The sequence below is a fragment of the Ursus americanus genome, chromosome 15 (genome assembly GCF_024610735.1).
Source record: "Ursus americanus isolate L20-20 chromosome 15, mUrsAme1.1.p, whole genome shotgun sequence".
Taxonomy (NCBI): domain Eukaryota; kingdom Metazoa; phylum Chordata; class Mammalia; order Carnivora; family Ursidae; genus Ursus; species Ursus americanus.
Genome location: NC_142141.1, coordinates 39,078,499 through 39,095,548, shown reverse-complemented (window position 1 = coordinate 39,095,548; position 17,050 = coordinate 39,078,499). Strand labels below are relative to the sequence as shown.

The following is a 17,050-nucleotide window of genomic DNA, read 5'->3' as shown; positions in this document are numbered from 1 at the left end:
GCCCATGGGGCCATCCTTGCAGCAGATCAAAAGGCAGGCACTTGGTTAGAGACCTTCTTGGAGCTCAGCTTAGACTCAGCACAGTCAAGGCAAAGAGAAGTTTCTGGTCATTATTTGTATTGTCCTTCCTTCCTCTTATACACAAACTTTCTAAAGAGTCTTACTGAAAATTACAGTTTGGGATCTGATGTGCTTTGCAGAACTAAGAAAAGGCCTGACCCAGGCCCAGAAGAGAATAGCAAAGTTGATAGCAGTGTCCCCTTCCCAAAGTCAACACGATGGTGGCTGTCACAGTGTCCTTAGAGTGATGAACCCAGGAGGCCATAGCAGAGCATCATCACTCTGCCATGACGAGGAGCCAGTGCCCTGGGAACCCGCCAGAAGGGATTCGGGGACCAATGAAACAGACTGCATTCTAGACGTCAACAGGTGGCATTTGAGCCATTGTTTGGGTTGTTGAGGAACCATAATCTCATTGTGAAGCCACAGCCTGGGAGGGTCTACAGGAACATGGGGCAGTAAAAGGCTAAATGCTGAAATAAACGCATCCTTCCCTTCAACCACTATTTACTGAAGGTTACCATGGAACACAGCTAAACATGCGTGAACAAGACAGGGTGAGGGAAAGAAAAGTTAAGCAAAAAAAGAAAAGAAAATATCAGGTAGTGTATGTTCTTTTTTAAAATAAAATAGGCACTGTGATAGAACACTGGAAGCATCTAATGTAGACTGAATGGTCAGGGAAGATCATAAGCTGGGATCTGAAAGACAAGAAGGAGCAGCTACGTAGAAATCTGAGGGAAGAACGTTCTAGGCAGAGGGAACATCAATGTAAAGGTGATGAGGCCAGAGTGGGCTTGATACATCTGAAGAACGGAGAGAGTCAATGAGACCGGAGGACTAGGCAGGAGGGCAAGGAGAAGGGGAAGGTTGGGGGGTAGGCAGTGAGCAGGTCAGAGGGAGCCTGGAAGCCAGGAAAAGACATTTGGATTGTGTCCTACCGTGATGGGAAATAAGCAGAGATTTTCAGCAGCAGAGTGCACTGCTCTATAAATGTGTTTAAAAGTCCAATCTGGCCACCGTGAGAAATGGCTTACAGGGAATTAACACAGGAAGTGGAGGACCACTTGGGAGGTCAATACTGTGGTCCGGAAGAGACAGGATGGTGACTAGAACTAGGGGAGAGTTTCTCAACCTTGAAACTTTTGACATTTTGTACCATATAATCCTTTGTTGCGGAAGGCCATTCTGTGCACTGTAGAAAGTTTCCAATATCTCTCACAAGAAGCCAGAAGCAATCTCTTCTTCCCCAGTTGTGACAACCAAAAATATCTCCAGACATTGCCATAGGGCAAAACTACCCCTGTTGAGAATAACCGAACCAGGGTGTTAGCTGTGGAAGTGACAAGGGTGGTAGATTCTGCACATATTTTGATGGAAGAGCTGACAGGATTTGCTGATAAGAATAAACATAGAGTGTAAGAAAAATAGATGAGTCAATGATGGGATAATTCCATGAGTTTTGGTCTGGGTAACTGGAAGAATGGAGTTGACGTGTACAGCGATGGGGAAGATGGCAGGAGGAGGGAACAGAGAGTATTGCTTTGGGGACGCCTGGGTGGCTCAGTCAGTTAAGCGTCTGCCTTCCCCTCAGGGCGTGATATCAGGGTCCTGGGTTCGAACCCCACGTCACTCTTCCTGCTCTGCGGGGAGCCTGCTTCTCCCTCTCCCTCTGCCTGCCGCTCTGCCTGCTTGTGCTCTCTCTCCGCCAAATAAATAAAATCTTAAAAAAAAAAAGAGTATTGCTTTGAACATGTCAAATTTAAGATCCCTATTAGACATACATGTAGAAACGGCAAAGAACTGGGGTTATAAGGAAATATCAGAGTTAGATCCATAAATTTAGTAGTTATTCACATACATATTCAGAGATGGAGGCAGTGATACAGATGATAGGTAGATGGATGGAGAGATGATGATAGATAGATAGATAGATAGATAGATGATAGATAGATGATAGATGCGAAAGACAGATAATTATACAAATAGATGATTAGATAGACTATAGATAATGATAGATGATGAATGAACAGATGGACAGACAAGATGACAGATACGTAAGACAGCATTTGGGGCTGGTCAGGATCACCTAATAAAAGGGTCAAGTTAGAGAAGAGGGAGACACAGACCAAGCCCTGGGACACTCTATTAATTAAAGATATAGAAAGGAGCAAAGGATGTTGAGACAGAACTCTCAGGCTGGTAGGTAGGAGTAAAACTGTAATAATGTGGTGTCACTTAGGCCAAGAGAAAAAATACTTAAAAATAGGAAGTGTGTCACATGGTGCCGAAACACAAGTATAAGGAATCCAGAGAGGCACCCACTGGCAAGATGACCTTCACTGATGACTTGACAAGAGCACTTTTAATGAGGTGTCCCAAACGTGTGGGTAAAGAGATTCAGCCACTCCTACTTAGCCAACAAGAGAACTAGATACATTCTCAAGAATTTGAAGCCGTTATCTACAATGATGTGAGATAAACAGGGCTGACTAATGGGATTATCCATATTTTTCATGTAGGACTATTTTGCAAGGAGCATATGAAGGTGAAGGCAGTCAAAGAAATGAAAGTTCGTTCTGCAGCTTTCAAGACAAGCTGCACACTTAAAAACCTATCAAAAAGGAAAAGGGCACTGGAATTCTTCAGACTGAAAAGAAATCATAAATCATACTAATGAGGCATTGGGTTGAGAAACTTGGGTTCTGTCAGAGCGGACTCTTCTCCAAACCTGCTCTGAATCAACGAGCTACGTCTCACCCATGAATTAAATGTGGTCATTCCACCAGCCCCCATCTTTGAGCAGCAGGCGAAACAGTGAGGCTCAGCACAGAAGAAATTACTCTCACTCTACCAGACTAATTTAGAATCAGAAAACTCTCCAAAACAGAATACTTCAAGAATAAATATGAGTGAACAAACTAAGAGAACAAATTTACAAAACGGTTTCACTAATTTTTTCCCAAATAAATTCTCTGACCCAGAAAAGTAAATTAAAAACAAAACAAAACAAAAAAACAAGGCAATTATTGAGTCCATTTAACAGCCTCATTCTCTAATCGCACTAACTACCCAACAGGAGGGATGGGCTTTCAGGTCCATAAGGAAAGCCCACTTAATGGTTGGGAGATTTCCTGGTGAGAAATGCCATCAGAGTGAGATTTAGAAGTGAGGGCCCAAGAAGCTACAAAATTCTCACCTTGGGAAGGAGGAAGACCAAGTATCATGGATCTTTCAGTCCCACCAGCCAACCTGGATAGGTCTGATAGGAAGAATTAGAAGAGACCTACCATGTTCATGGATTGGACTAAACGTAACAAATGTTAATTCCCCAAATTTATATATAGGTTTAATATAATTCCTACCAAAATCTCAGCAAATTTTTGTGGTCAAATTATTCTAAAACTTACATGGAAAGGCAAAGGAAAGAGAAATACTAAAACAATTTTGACAAAATGTAAAATGGTAGGAGATCAGTCTACTTGATTTCCAGTCTAATTATATAGCTATAGTAATAAAGATCTACTGGTAGAATAGAACATAAAACTCAGAAATAGACTCACAAAAATATTTCCAAGTGATTTTCCAAGTATTTCAATGGAGGGAAGGTAGCATTAAAAAAAAAAAAATGGTGCTGGAGTAATTGGACATCCATAGGCTATACGAAAAAAAGAGAGAATGAGAATGAACTTCTACCTAAGTCTCACATCTTATACAAAAATTAACTCAAAATGGATCATGACCTAAATATAAAATGCATACATAAGAAGGGGCTGGAGGCAGGAAGGAATGGGTGTGTCTATAAAAGGACAGCAGGAGAAGTTGTTTGTAATGGAAATATTGGGTATCTTGACTGTATCAACATGAAAATGCGAGCTATGATACTGTACAGTAATTTTGCAAGATGTTACCATTGAGGGGGACTGAGTCAAGGGTACATGGGATCTCTCAGTATTAGTTCTTACAACTGCATATAAATCTATATCTCAAAATAGAAAGTTCAACTTTAAAGAAAAACTTAAAATAATACCTCTATGAAAATTTTAATCCATAGTTGAGCTCAAAATAAGGAAGAAAATCTCAATGTGTTAAAAAGGAAAAGGAAAAAGTTGAATGGGAGGGAAGCTTAGTGGCCCGAGAGAAAGAGCAAGCCATGACCAGCTAGCTAGCTATTCAGATTAGGGGTTAGGATCTAATTTCCCGGTAATGCCTAGAATTGAGGCTAGGGTTTAGGATAGAGCCAAAAACCATATTCACTTTAATAAAGCCTGAGCTGAGACATGTTGTCCCTGACTGTGAACAAGAATTTTAAATATTTATTAAAATAACAAACATTAAAAATATTTACTGACTCAGGTATACAGTCCAGGTGACAGGAGACTAGACCAAGATGTCAGTGAAGGGGGATACCCATGAAGGGTCAGAACCCCAATCCCATATCATGCATAAGTGTGGAGTGTAACATTTTGCAGAAATCTCAACTGAAATACTAACAACAACTAGCCCAGAACAAATCCTTAGAGGGCCCCTGGCAACAGCAAATCCAAAACGACCCCACTGGGAGTCTCCCACCAAGGATGACTTCCAAGTCTAACTGATTAAACAACACAGTCTCTCCGTCAAAGAACTTAGAATGGAACAAATCAACTAAACTGTTCCAAAGAAACAAATTCCATAACTTCAAGATTATAAAGACTTGAAGGGAGAGAGTGATGACAATGGTAAAGACGACAGAGGGAGAGCTGCTGGGCCAAGACATGGGCTCACTCAGTCGACAGCAGCCCCCAAGAGGATGGGAACCAGAGCTATGGGGACGGTATTAAATGGAGGGAGGAGGTCACCCCACACCCTGGCCAGAGTGACCTTTCCTGGGTCTTCAGTTTGCAACCATCTGAGCCTTCTGTGAGGGAAGCTAACTAGACCCTAAATTATAGATGACTCCAAGAGAACACAGCCTACAGCATTAGGATGACTATATCTAAAGCAAAGATTTTACCAGCCCTGAGCCATAGAAAGGAGAAGCAGATGTTCTCCTCCACATGAGAGGGTTTCCTTCCTCAGAAAGCCTTCCCAAAGGCCACCTCTGTCCTTGGGGGGGGGGGGGGGCTTAAAAGTGAATATATTCTAAGCCTGCCGTGCTGTGAATTTGAGTGTGGGGTCATGTTTGGGTGAAAGGGAAAATAAATATCACAGAAGTCAGATCCCAGATAAGTGATCAGGAGAAATCAGACACAAGTCCAATCACTATCGTTCTGACGAGGACCACTGGCTACAATGGCAAACGAACTTGAAGCCAGCAGCTTGCACGCTCACGGAAAGGAAAGAAAGTCATTTGGATCTCAGTGCCTATTTTATAACTGTCCACTAACTGTTCAGTTCTGTGTGAAGGGCTCCAAAATAATGCCAGTACACTGGTTCTTCCGGCAAAAATCATTCAGCAATTCAAATCTAAAATTTTCCATCATCTTGGCTACCACATTAGTCCATTAGTTAATATTTGCTTCTTTGTGCCCCTGTACTTAGTATGAATCTGGATCTGAATCTGAAAATGCCCACATGGTAGTCTGCACTGCTCTCTGGGGCCATCTGAAATTGAAAAGGTCCCAATATTCTGTTCCCAAGCCTAGAATAATGCTTAACAGTGTGCAATCTCCCTGAGAAAGCGCAGGATGAAAAGCCGGAGCAATTCAGAGCAGTGGTTCTCAACCCCAGCTGCACGCTGCTACAATTATTCGGAGAGAGCTGCTACTTTAGAGTAATATTGGCTACTACTGCTAATTAATCCCCACTCACGCTAATCCATAGGCTGGCAACACCTACCGCACATTAGAGTTTCCTAGGGAGCTTTAAAAAATTACTGATGTCTGAGCTCCACTCTCAGACCAGTTAAATCAGAACATCTGGGAGGACAGGTGGGGAATGGGTACTTTTTAAAAGCCTCCCAGTGGATCCTAATGTTCAACCAGGGTTATGAACGACTGCTGTAGTCCAGTGCCTCTGAAACTTCGGAATCTCCTGGAGGGCTCACTAAAACAAGGGTTTCAAATAGGCAGATAACAGAGACAGAAGGATTAGTGGCTCCCCATAACTAGGGGAGATGAGGGGATCAGAGGACAACTGATAAGGGCTAGAAAGACTCAGGCTCAAATTAACTACACAGTAAAGTTATTCAACATCTCCAAGCTTCATCATCTACTAAAATAGGGGGTGGGGGGATGGGCTAACCCGGTGATGGGTATTAAGGAGGGCACGTATTGCATGGAAGGAACACTGGTTGTTATACGCAAACAATGAATCATGGGACACTACATCAAAAACTAATGATGTACTGTATGGTGACTAACATAACATAATTTAAAAAAAGAGAGAGAGAAAAAATAAAATAAAAAAAAATAAAGTATAACCAAGATGGGGGGCTGGAGAGCAGAAGAGGACGATGTACAGAAACCACCTCGTAAACCACACATTCCAGTACCTGGCAATACTAGAAACATAAAAAAAAAGATAATAGCAGCCAACATCCATTGAGTGTGTATTACTCATAAGCACACTTCTAAAGTGTTTATATATATTAATTCATTTAATTCCCTCAATACTCTATTATAGGGATCAGCAATTTTTTTTTCTATAAAAGCCAGATAGCGGTTTTGGGGCCTCAAGGGCCATACAGTCCTGATCCCAGGTCCTCAGCTCTGCAGTTGTAGTTTGAAAGCTCAGACAATGTAAACCGGTGGGCTTATCTGTGTCCAATAAAACTTTATTTATAAAAACAAGAGGTGGTCCAGATTTGGTCTGCGGGCTATACTTCACCAAGCCCTGCTCTGTGAGATGGGTACTGTCGTTATCTCCATTTCACAGATGAGAAAACAAAGGCACGAAAGGATGAACTGACAGCTTAAGTTTCCATATGAAGTCTGATGACGAAGCCACACAGTCAACTACGTACCACCGCAGCTGCAGACAACACCGTCATTACTAGTGAGCCTCTCACTCAGTCCAAATCCAGATTTTCCTAATTCAAAACAGGCTGGCCAGCCAGTCAGGCACGATACCCTCAGAACGGCCTCAGAGGCCGGAGACCCAACTCCAATCCTCCCTTCCTCCCATGCTGTTCCTGGTTGAAGTTCTCCCAGCTCTGAGCCCTCAGTGCCCTTACTCTCCATACCTCCCAGATTGATCAACTTTTACTTTTATGCCTTTGTCCCCAACCCGTTTGGCAGCCAGGACCATGCACATCACAAGTGTTCAATCTGCACGCACTGAAGGTGTGCGTGAACCCACTGGCACTGGGTGTGAAGGCTAAGAGGACAGGGTCCTGGGGCAGAGGAGGGAGGTGAGAGACCCAGGCACTCACCAGTCCCTGGCAGGCACTCAGTGCCGCGGTCCCGATCCTGGTGCCCTGTTGCAGCACTGTGCCCCTGAGATGGCAGGGGGGTACCGAGGAAGCCACCATCTTCACATGGGAAAGGTTCCCGTACCTCCTCTCCAAGATATAGCTCTTGGAAAGAAATTCCTGATTGACCGACAAGTTAAAGAACAAGTCCTTCTCCTCGTGTGAAATCCGATAGTACACCCGATCCTCTGGGCCATCCAAGTCTCTCTTCCTCCTGCTGTTGCCGGTGACGGGATGGTACAAGCCGTAAGACAGAAAATGCCCACTGGCATCGACTCGGACAGGGGCCACCACATGGTATTCGGGCAGGGCCTTGATAAAACGCTCTGAAAGAAAAGGAGACAAAGAATAAAACTGAGGGAACTCCCTGCCAAGTCTACAGAAAGGTAAACGCTCGGCCATTTGGAACTTCGACTTCAGCGTGTTGATGGCGAAATACCACTGTTGGCCTGAAGTTTACACCTCCCGTCTACCGCACAAACACTGTCAACAGTAAATTCCCTGAACGACTCAAATCAACTTGGGCCCCTCCTTGATGACGCGTGGCAGTCTGAGCCAACACCCAGGCACAACGCTGGATGGCAGACGTGCTCCCAGAGACTGATTACGATGAGAATTCATTCATGAGGCATCCTGTTGGCCAAGGGGCAAGGTCCGTGTAAGGAATGTTTCAAGTCCTCAGTTCATGAATACAAATCACAGGGCTTCACTGTTTATTTTAAGGAGCTTAAACACCTCAGGAACTTCCCATTAACTCGGGTTCGAGAAAAACAAAAACAGCTCTCCCGTCGTATACACTCTGACAAACTCCCCACCAATCACAGCATTAGTGGTCCATAACGTGAAACGGGCACCTAAAGAAACAAACTTGGATTTTTTTTTTATTTTTACAAAATATACAAAATAAAATGGTAAGATGAAAACTGCCGCTTTAAAAACCCAAGACAGGAACACTTGTCCCTTCCACACACGAGGACAGATACACCTTTTGGTTCGCTCACGTTTAAATTCCCACCACTTTCTCCTCATACTGATGTCTGAAAAGAACAAGGAATCTAGCTAGCAGGGGCGAATCATCACTCAGGATTACAGACTACTTAAGGCAAACCATTAGCCGCTTAGTAAAATAACTTATCTTTTGCGTTAAGGGGGGGGGGGGGAGAAGAAAGGAAAAAAAGAAAGAAAAGGAGCCAGGAGGAAGCAAGAGAGAGAGAAGGAAAAACAAATTCCACTTACCACCTCCCAGATGTATTCCTTCCGGCTTGCATTGCTTTGTATGTTACTTCCCCAGCTACCATGTCTTTTGCACTCTCTCCTGATACCCTGTTTATTTCCACTGAGGCTTTCAAGTCCCAACTCCAATCCCCCTTCTTTCTCCTAATGTTTCTGGCTGAAGTTCTCTCAGGTCCTTACTCTCCACACCTCCCAGAATAGCCTCGTTTTACCATGCATTTTGTTCATCAGACTTTATTCCCAAAGCCTCTGGAGGCGAGACTCTTGCACATCGCAGGTATCTGTCTCCTACTGTGTTGCTCTGTCAATGAGCACGTTTGCAGCTGGTCAATTAAATGAACTGGACTTAATGAGGTACATTTATAAAGCAGCCTCTTTTCCTTCCAACACCCTTTGTGAAATTGTTCGTTTCTGCCTTGGATGAAATATGCGGCAGAGCACAGTTTTCACTCTTAGGTACTAATAAATAGTCTCAGTTTTTTAGGTGTAAAAAAATCCAGAACCATTGCTTCTAATTGCAGCAGTTCAGAGCAACAGATCACATAACGACGTGGACAATTCTTCAAAAACAATGTTCAGTGAAAAATAAGAAAAATACAGGTTAATGCAGAGCCACTGACATCAATGGAAAATACGTGCACACCAAAACAATGAAACAAAGTCTGCCAGAACATATGCAAATGAAAAATACATATGGAACCCATTAAAATGGTTTTCCATGCGGAGGATTGGGAATTGGGACTGAAATGCAGAAAAAAAATAATAATACAAGAAAGAGGCTTTGGACAAATTAATGATGCTAGCGTGCCATGAACTAGGAGTCAAGTTGACTCAGTCCTCTGTACTGCCTACTCCCCAAGGAATATTTGGACATATTTAGTATCAGAGGAACCTTCCAAGTTCAGAGCTTAGGAGAGGAAAGGCCAGGGAGGGTCGGAAGAGAGTGGATACAATTGGCTTCCCTTGTATTCTTCTCAGGTTACTCTTTTCTTCTATTACTCACAGGGATGTCTCCAGCTTCTCCCGGGTGAGCAGTGAATGGAAGTTAAGGACAGAAAGAGTCTTACTCAACAGGGTATAGCCATCATCTTGCCATGGGCCCAGCTGTGTGTGGTCACTACCCAGATGCTGACTCCTCCTCTCAGGCAACGCTCCTCTGTGCCTTATAGGGCCTGTCTCTGAAGATGCAGCTCAAAGAATTAAATGTGATTTTTGAAAGTATAAAATGAAAGATAAAGCTTGCCTAAGCCCCAGCACCTACTCCTCAAAGAATATAAGAGCAAACAAATTTAGAGCTCTTGACCCAGTTTCTTTCCATCTAACGGGTTTTGAAGAGAATGAGCATAAGTTGTCTATACAATAATATAATGATAATAACCACAGTAACCACTGAACGAGCACTTGCTATGAGCCAGCTACCATCAGTCCCTTCTCACTCAGTCCTCACGACCTTTGACACAGATTCAGTGAATTCCCATTTCATAAGGAAACTGAGCCTAAGAGAGGCCCCAGAGCCAATATGCCACATTACTTACACTGAAACCTCATGCTTCCTAGTTCAAAATCATGTTCTTAGCCCCTGCCCTTCTCGTACATAAGTAGCTGCACGTGGCAGAGAGCAGAACAGAGTAGAAGAGATACTACTGCCTCTGCGGAGATGACCTGATGAGAAGAGGGCAGCTTGACTTTAAGAGGCCTCAGTTTGCTCAGCAATCAAGGGAGATACTAATGGCCTATTTAGCAGGTGGAGAAACAAGAGGTAAGTTTTGCCTCTTGATTTGATTGCAGATGAAGCAGCTACGCCATGTCAGCCCCAGGTGTGGACAGAAACAGGCGGCCGCGGGAGCGTGACTTATGTGGGTAGCCCACCTGCAGGTGCCTTATCTATACAAAGGCGTCATAATACGAGCAGCTGCGACCTAGGGTCGCCATGAGGATCCAGTGGATTCATATATGTAATGGATGTAGAACAGTGCTTGACGAACAGCACTCCGCGGCTACGACTGGTATTACGGACAGAAACTTGGCCATCAGCGATCGCTGTGGCCGGAAATAGATATAACCTCCATGCAGAGACAGGGAGAGGCCCACACTCCCCTTCGCTTCCTCTCAGCGGGCATGTAGTTTGGAAGATGAGGTAGCTATAAGCTTGGCCAATAGAAAGCAGAGCTCAGAGGGGAGAGGACAGGAAGGGAGAAAGCACGTGTCAGGAAATAATTTTACCATTTCTGCGGTCAAGCCCAGCATTTAGAGCCCACCAACCTGGTCTTGTCTAGTCCTTCAGGTTCTCTGGGACAGATATTATTAACAGGGTCCCTCGTCTTAGCCCTCATTCCCACCCCTGTAAAAAGACAACAAAGAGGGCTGAGGATTCATTCTGGGGCACTCTGACTCCAGAGCCCACCCTTCTAACTGTTGCCCTTGTTGCTTCTCAAGGGTCTACCACTGAGAACCAGATGTCAAGACGGGGCGTCAACAAGGCTGTGGGTGGGGGAACTGAGGCACACTGTAATCCCATCACAGTCTGCAGCTTTATGGAAATACATTATCAGCCTTGAGAACCTTGATTTGCCTTCTTTCAAATTAGCCTCGAAACCCTCGGTCACAAACTCTGATGATACTTCATGAGAAACCTTGAGTGAAGCCTGTGGACACAAGTGCTTTCGAAAATTCACAGTACAGGCGACTTTTTCCCTCTGCTTAGAAAGAAAGGAGAGAGATGAGAGAATACTCACCTGCCAGATCCCATAGCTTAGGTTAAATCTATACTTAACTCTATATGGTGTATTTCTATCTTAGAGAGCCATGAATCTCAAAGACTCTTCACTAAAAAAGGCAATGAAATTCTCTAAGAGTCAGAAGTTTGTTTTCATAATTCTCTTCCACGGATGTTGCGACCTTTCAAATATATTTTTATCGTAGAAAACGACACGTGTCAAGATGTGGAGGATTATGTTGTTCCCCCCTAAGTTGTAAAATACACCACGGGAGGCTGGACTTGCTCACCAACCCTATGACCACTAACCTCCTGACCGTGATTGCTTATGATAACGAACACAAATAAAATACCAAAACTGTGAAGTGTCTTCTTACATAAAGAAAATATATGAAATCATTTCCTTCCTTCCTTTTTTTTTTTCCCAGGTAGCATAGATACATGAGTAGACCATTTGTCTTGAAGCACACTCAAAACATTTGTCTGGAGACGTTCCCTCTGTTCTTGCACAAACCTGTGCAGCCAGAAGCACATCTCTGCCGTGGGATAAAGTGCCTGCCCTGTTGATTTCAGAGTCGCTGGGAGCAAAAGAGATCGTAGAAGCAGCGGAGACTTGTAGACAGTACAAGGAATAAGGAACCCAAGGGGCTATCACTGGCTGTGGAAGGAAGGCAGAATGTTGCACGCAAGATTTACATTTCCCATTGTTCTGATACTTGGTTGGGAACCACGAAACCTTGCGGAAGTCATTGCACGTTTATATATCACAAGTGAGTGATGTGGAAAGAATACTGGGCAGAGGGTCAAATCTGCCTTCTGGTCCCAGAAAAGATGGGATGTACCTCTGTGCTCTTTCCCAGGCCTAAAATCCTGCCTCCGCCCGCCCCATAGAACTAGAGACAATGTGAACGATTATCTAGGATCAGAATGTTTCCAGCCATGGGACCCTGTCCAATCCCCTTCACTTAATAGGGGCTCACTGAATACACTCCGACTAACAGACTCACCTCCGAGGTCCCCCATTCCTCCTCCGGAAAAATAAGGTTGGCAGAGATGATATGTGGAGTCATTTGCAAGTTTAAATGTGCAAAATTTGGGTGCAATTCAAAAATGTTGTCAGAGTAGAAATGGAAATCTAGGGACATTGGTTCTTTGTGAAATGACAGGCTGGTCCTTTGGGGCAAAACCGAGGTCATCCTAGTCCCAAGAAGCCTTAGAATTTCTCATCCTGTCTCTCCACCTCTCTCTCTCTCTCTCTCAGTTGTTCTCCCTCTCCACTCGGTTCTAAATGAAGCCTGCTCAGAAATTTCTCTGTTGCACCAAATGTGGATTTACTTATAAATCTACTGGTGATGATGAAGAACAAATATCCTGGAGAAAAGACTGTTAGAAATGGAAATTATTTTTAACACCTAAAAATCTGTGTATGGCTGATAAACTCTGAGCGCGCCAGAGCTATTTGTCAGTATCAAGTAATTTCAGCACAGAACCCCAAAGGTGACCAAGGAAAACAACCATCTCTCACCTTCCAGAGAGGAGAGAGCAAGGCGGGGGGCGGGGGGGGGGTCTGCTCCACACTAAGCTGAAGTCGCTTACGAAGATGTGGAGCAAGGAGAGCTGAAAACCAAAGCAGGAGAATGTGTGTCTTTGAACCAAATCATCTCCAAATGCCCTGGGAAGTGCTCACAGGCTTTGTTTGTGCTGCCAGAAGGGAGACTTTTCACAAAGGAGCTGTTTTTCAAAGAAAAACAAACGCTGCTATTTTAAACTTGGGGGTGGGAGATTGTATCTGGAACGTTTACACAAGCAAGTGCTGGCTGATTGACATCCAACCCCAGTGTGCGGGCTCCAGCTCCCAAGGAAAGCAAAGAGACTTGCTTCTGATGGCTTTTGAAATCACAGTAGATGAGCTCTCAGCAGTATTTGAACTTAGCACCGGAGGCAGAACCCTGTGTGGAAATCCTCAGCAAAGACAGGCTCATGATCTTTGCCACCCAAGTGGTCAGAATGCTAGTGGAGCTACTCAAGGCTTGAGCACAGACAGCAAACACTGGACTTCATGTTTGCTAAAGCAGTGCTGTGTGTCTGTGTGTTTGTGTGTCTGTGTGTCTGTATGTGTTGTCCCTATTATTGCTAAGAGGCCAGGCTACTGGATTCAAAACACCACTTCACCATGAGCTGGGCCCATAAACTCAACAAGCTTTCTCAGCTTTATAACAGGGTCAGTAACAATGGTCCTTGCACCCCAGAAGGCTGCAGACAGTGGTTGCTGGGCTGACACATGCAGAGTGCCTTAGCAGTCCTGGTGCAGGTAACTTTCTCCAGCCACGCGGGCCATTGCTACCACTCTGTCTTCTCCTAGAGGTGCAAGGAACTCCCCACCAAACACAAAAGTGTCTCTGACACTTCAAGTCCAATAAAAAAGCAGAGGCAGCAGTGCCGCTCTGCTCAAGATGTTAGGTTTAAAGGACAAGTTGTCCTGATCACCCCCCCCCTCCAGTGTTTTCAATAGCATTGTAGGTTTCATGACATTCACAAGCAGATGCAGCCAGCTGCCCTCAGGAAGGCGGGACAGGGAAAGGGGAGCCCCTACAGTGGTAAATTTCCCCCAAAAAGAACTGTTATTTTAAAACACAGCCCTTAATCTTTCCAGGAAACCAAAACACAGCCAAACTCACTCAGCAAGGGGCGGGAATCACATTTCCCCTCCCCTGTCCAGAGATGAAACTAACTAGAAACACCGCCAGTGGCCAGTTGGAACTTTTTAAAAAATCATTTTCCATGTTCAGAATTTGAAAAATAGAAGACTGAAACAGTGCAGCATTCAAAGAGAAGACAAGGGGGGGGGTGTTACCAGTTACCCCTTGGGTCTTTACTGCCGCAGCACTAGTGTGCAAGAGACGGGGGACACTCGCCTTTCAGTGAGAATTAAGAAATCATCATTTTCAACACTGAATTCTGAGACACCCTATGTTACTGAGCTCCCAGCCCAGACTTCCTTACGACTCAGCCAAACGGTTTTGCAGAGTTCGGCCAGTGGGGGAGGGGAAGGGGGAGCAACCAACTTTCCACACGTCTCACCACCACGGCTTTCAAAGGAAAAAAGAAAAGCCACTAACCTTGCCTCCTGTCCGGGAAGTGCACCGGGCCTGGCTGAGCTTGTCTCCCATAGCAAAGGGCCCCCAAGTTAAGGAGGTGAGCTACAACGGAAAGGTTTGCAAGCCAGCTCCTCTGGGCACATGGCATGATTCGGTTGTTGGGGAGAAGAAAAGTCAGCAAGGTTTAGCTCTCAGCTCAAGAAATCAAGTCCTCGCCTGTGCCCGAGCAGAAAGATGCAAGGGTGCATGGTCCAGGAGTGGGACAGAGCGGCTGCAAAGCCCACGATCTCCCTTTGCTTTTTTAAGCAGAAAGGGGTTCGTTACCTTTATTCCCCTTCCCTCCTGAAAGGGGAATGATTTAACTGGCAGCGCCTGCTTTCCGCGGGGTGTGGAACGGGTCAGAGCGGGAGGGGGCAGCCCACCCAAGATCCCCACCCCTCTGCCTTCGGCGCCCGGCCTCGCAGCCAACTCCGCTCATCTTCCTCCGGCCTCCCACCCCCACGCTCCTCCGGCCCCGCCCAGAGCCCTGCCGAGCCGGCCAAATAGGGGAGACCCGGGAGAGCCACCCTGGGCGGGACTGCGAAAAGAGAGGCCCCCAGGCCGGCCCTCCCTGGCCAAAATACAGGCCGAACTGCTGAGCGCAGAGGTGGGGCACAGGGCACCCCACTCCTCCACCCTCCCGGCTCAGTGCTGCCCCCTTGGCTGCCTTTCTCCTCCCAGTTCTGAACTTTTCCTAACATTGCTCTGCGGAGACCCCTGAGTCAGCCGGATTTCTCTGGGATTTTCTTCCAAAGCAAGCTAGGACTTCCATTTAAAAAAGGAATGGGCAGTTTCTCTCTTGGCCAAGTCACACAGAGAGAAATGGTCTGAGCTAATCTTCTGGTTCAACCCTGAACAAGTCCCATCATGGGCACCAAGAGGTGATGAGACCAAATGATTATGAGCCTTGCTGATTCTGCCCGTCACTCTGGTGCCTTTCTGCTTTTATCATCGCACCTTTCCTAGCCCACCTCCACTACCCACGAGGAGACCAAGACAGTGGAGGAACTAAATAAGCCCAAGACCGTGTGAAGGTATTTCTCCAGTTGACCTGCCCAGGTTGCTCATGGAGGGGGCATCCCGGGGGCTCGAGTTTTACATTAGTGAGAGAATGCTGCAAACCAGGGAGCTTGCCAAGCATCCTGAGAATTTACTGGATAATCCAGCCAAGATTTCACACCTCTGGGCTGAAACAGGCTTCCTTACTCCGTTCAGGAGGAATTTGGTCTCATACTGGTCCTCCGTGGCTTCCAGCCAGCCATGTGTGTTCAGTGAGAGGTGCAGGAGAGCAACTCATTCAACCCTGTGCAGGCCTGGGCAGCCCCCGCAAAGCAGTGATCCAAGTACAAGGTCGTCCTCACAGGCTTGGTGGGTATGAATCCTTCAGACTAGATACATATGTGCCACCATATTTCGAGGGGTATGAATTCATTTTCTATTATTGGCATTAAGCGTTCCCATAAAGTTGGCAACTTAAAACAGCACAAATTTAGTATCATACCGTTCTGGAGGTCAGAAGTCTGAGATAGGTCTGCCTGGCCTAAAATCAAGGTGTATGCACAGCCACATTCCTTTCTGGAGCCTGTAGGGGACAGTTGTTTCCCTGCTTTTTTCATCTTCTAGGGGCTACCCACATTTCCCAGTCCCTTGCCCTCTTCCCCTGGTTTCAAAGTCAGCAATGGCCCGTGAGTCTCCTATATGGCATCTTGGTGACACTACCTCTTTTTCCTCCCTTTTTCGTTTAGAAGGACCCTTGTGATGACATTGGGCCCACTCAGGTCATCCAGAATAATCTCTGGATCTTAAGATCAGCCCAATAGCAATCTTAATTCCCTCTGCAACCTTTATCCCCCTTGTCGTGTAACATACCATGTTATGTCATCATGGGCCAGTCATGGAAGTGCTCCGAGCCTCTTCTCCTGTGACATAAATATTAAGTAGGAAGAGTATAAGATAAGTGCAAAAGCAACTCAGATATGACAGGCATGCCTGGCGAAATGGCGTGACGATCTGGTAGAAATGCAATTACAAAGACATTGAAGAACCACTTTGAGTAAGAACTCCTTTTGTTTCTTTTCCTTTCTTCCTCTTCTCCTTCCCCTCAGTCTCCTCTTCCACTTCCTCCTCTTCTTCCTCTTCATTTTATCCTTTTAATAGCAAGCAGGATCTCATCTGAAGTGTGGGATCACTCCTGGCTTCCATGCTCTGGAGAAGAGCAAAAATTTCTAGGAACTTTTGAATCCCAATAATGTCAGGGAGGATCAGGGAGAATCCATGGATCATTCTGGATTCATAGTTTCTTAACTTCTTCAACTTGAATGGCTTTCCCATTACTTTCTCTCCCCTCCTACTTTCAAGACCATGACCAGAAATATCTGTCATCCAGAGTCATTCAAGCCTGAAATATTGAAACTATAAAATCCCACCAAAATTCCAGCCCTTTCAGACCTTTGTACCCAGTACCTTGGGTCTTCAGCCTAATAAGGACTGCCTGTCTCCTGATCGCACCAT

The 17,050-nt window shown here is 45.3% G+C and overlaps 1 protein-coding gene across 1 annotated transcript in view; it reads right to left on the bottom strand.

Moving 5' to 3' along the window:
• Window positions 1-14,929, bottom strand: part of ADAMTS12 (ADAM metallopeptidase with thrombospondin type 1 motif 12) — a 288,146-nt gene extending 273,217 nt beyond the window's left edge. The window contains exons 1-2 of the mRNA XM_045787203.2: window positions 14,522-14,929; window positions 7,415-7,779 (exon numbers count right to left, since the gene is read on the bottom strand). Of these exons, the coding sequence (XP_045643159.2) occupies window positions 7,415-7,779; window positions 14,522-14,648 (492 nt within the window). The 5' untranslated portion in view covers window positions 14,649-14,929. The remainder of the gene's footprint in view (window positions 1-7,414; window positions 7,780-14,521) is intronic.
• Window positions 14,930-17,050: the final 2,121 nt, after the last annotated feature.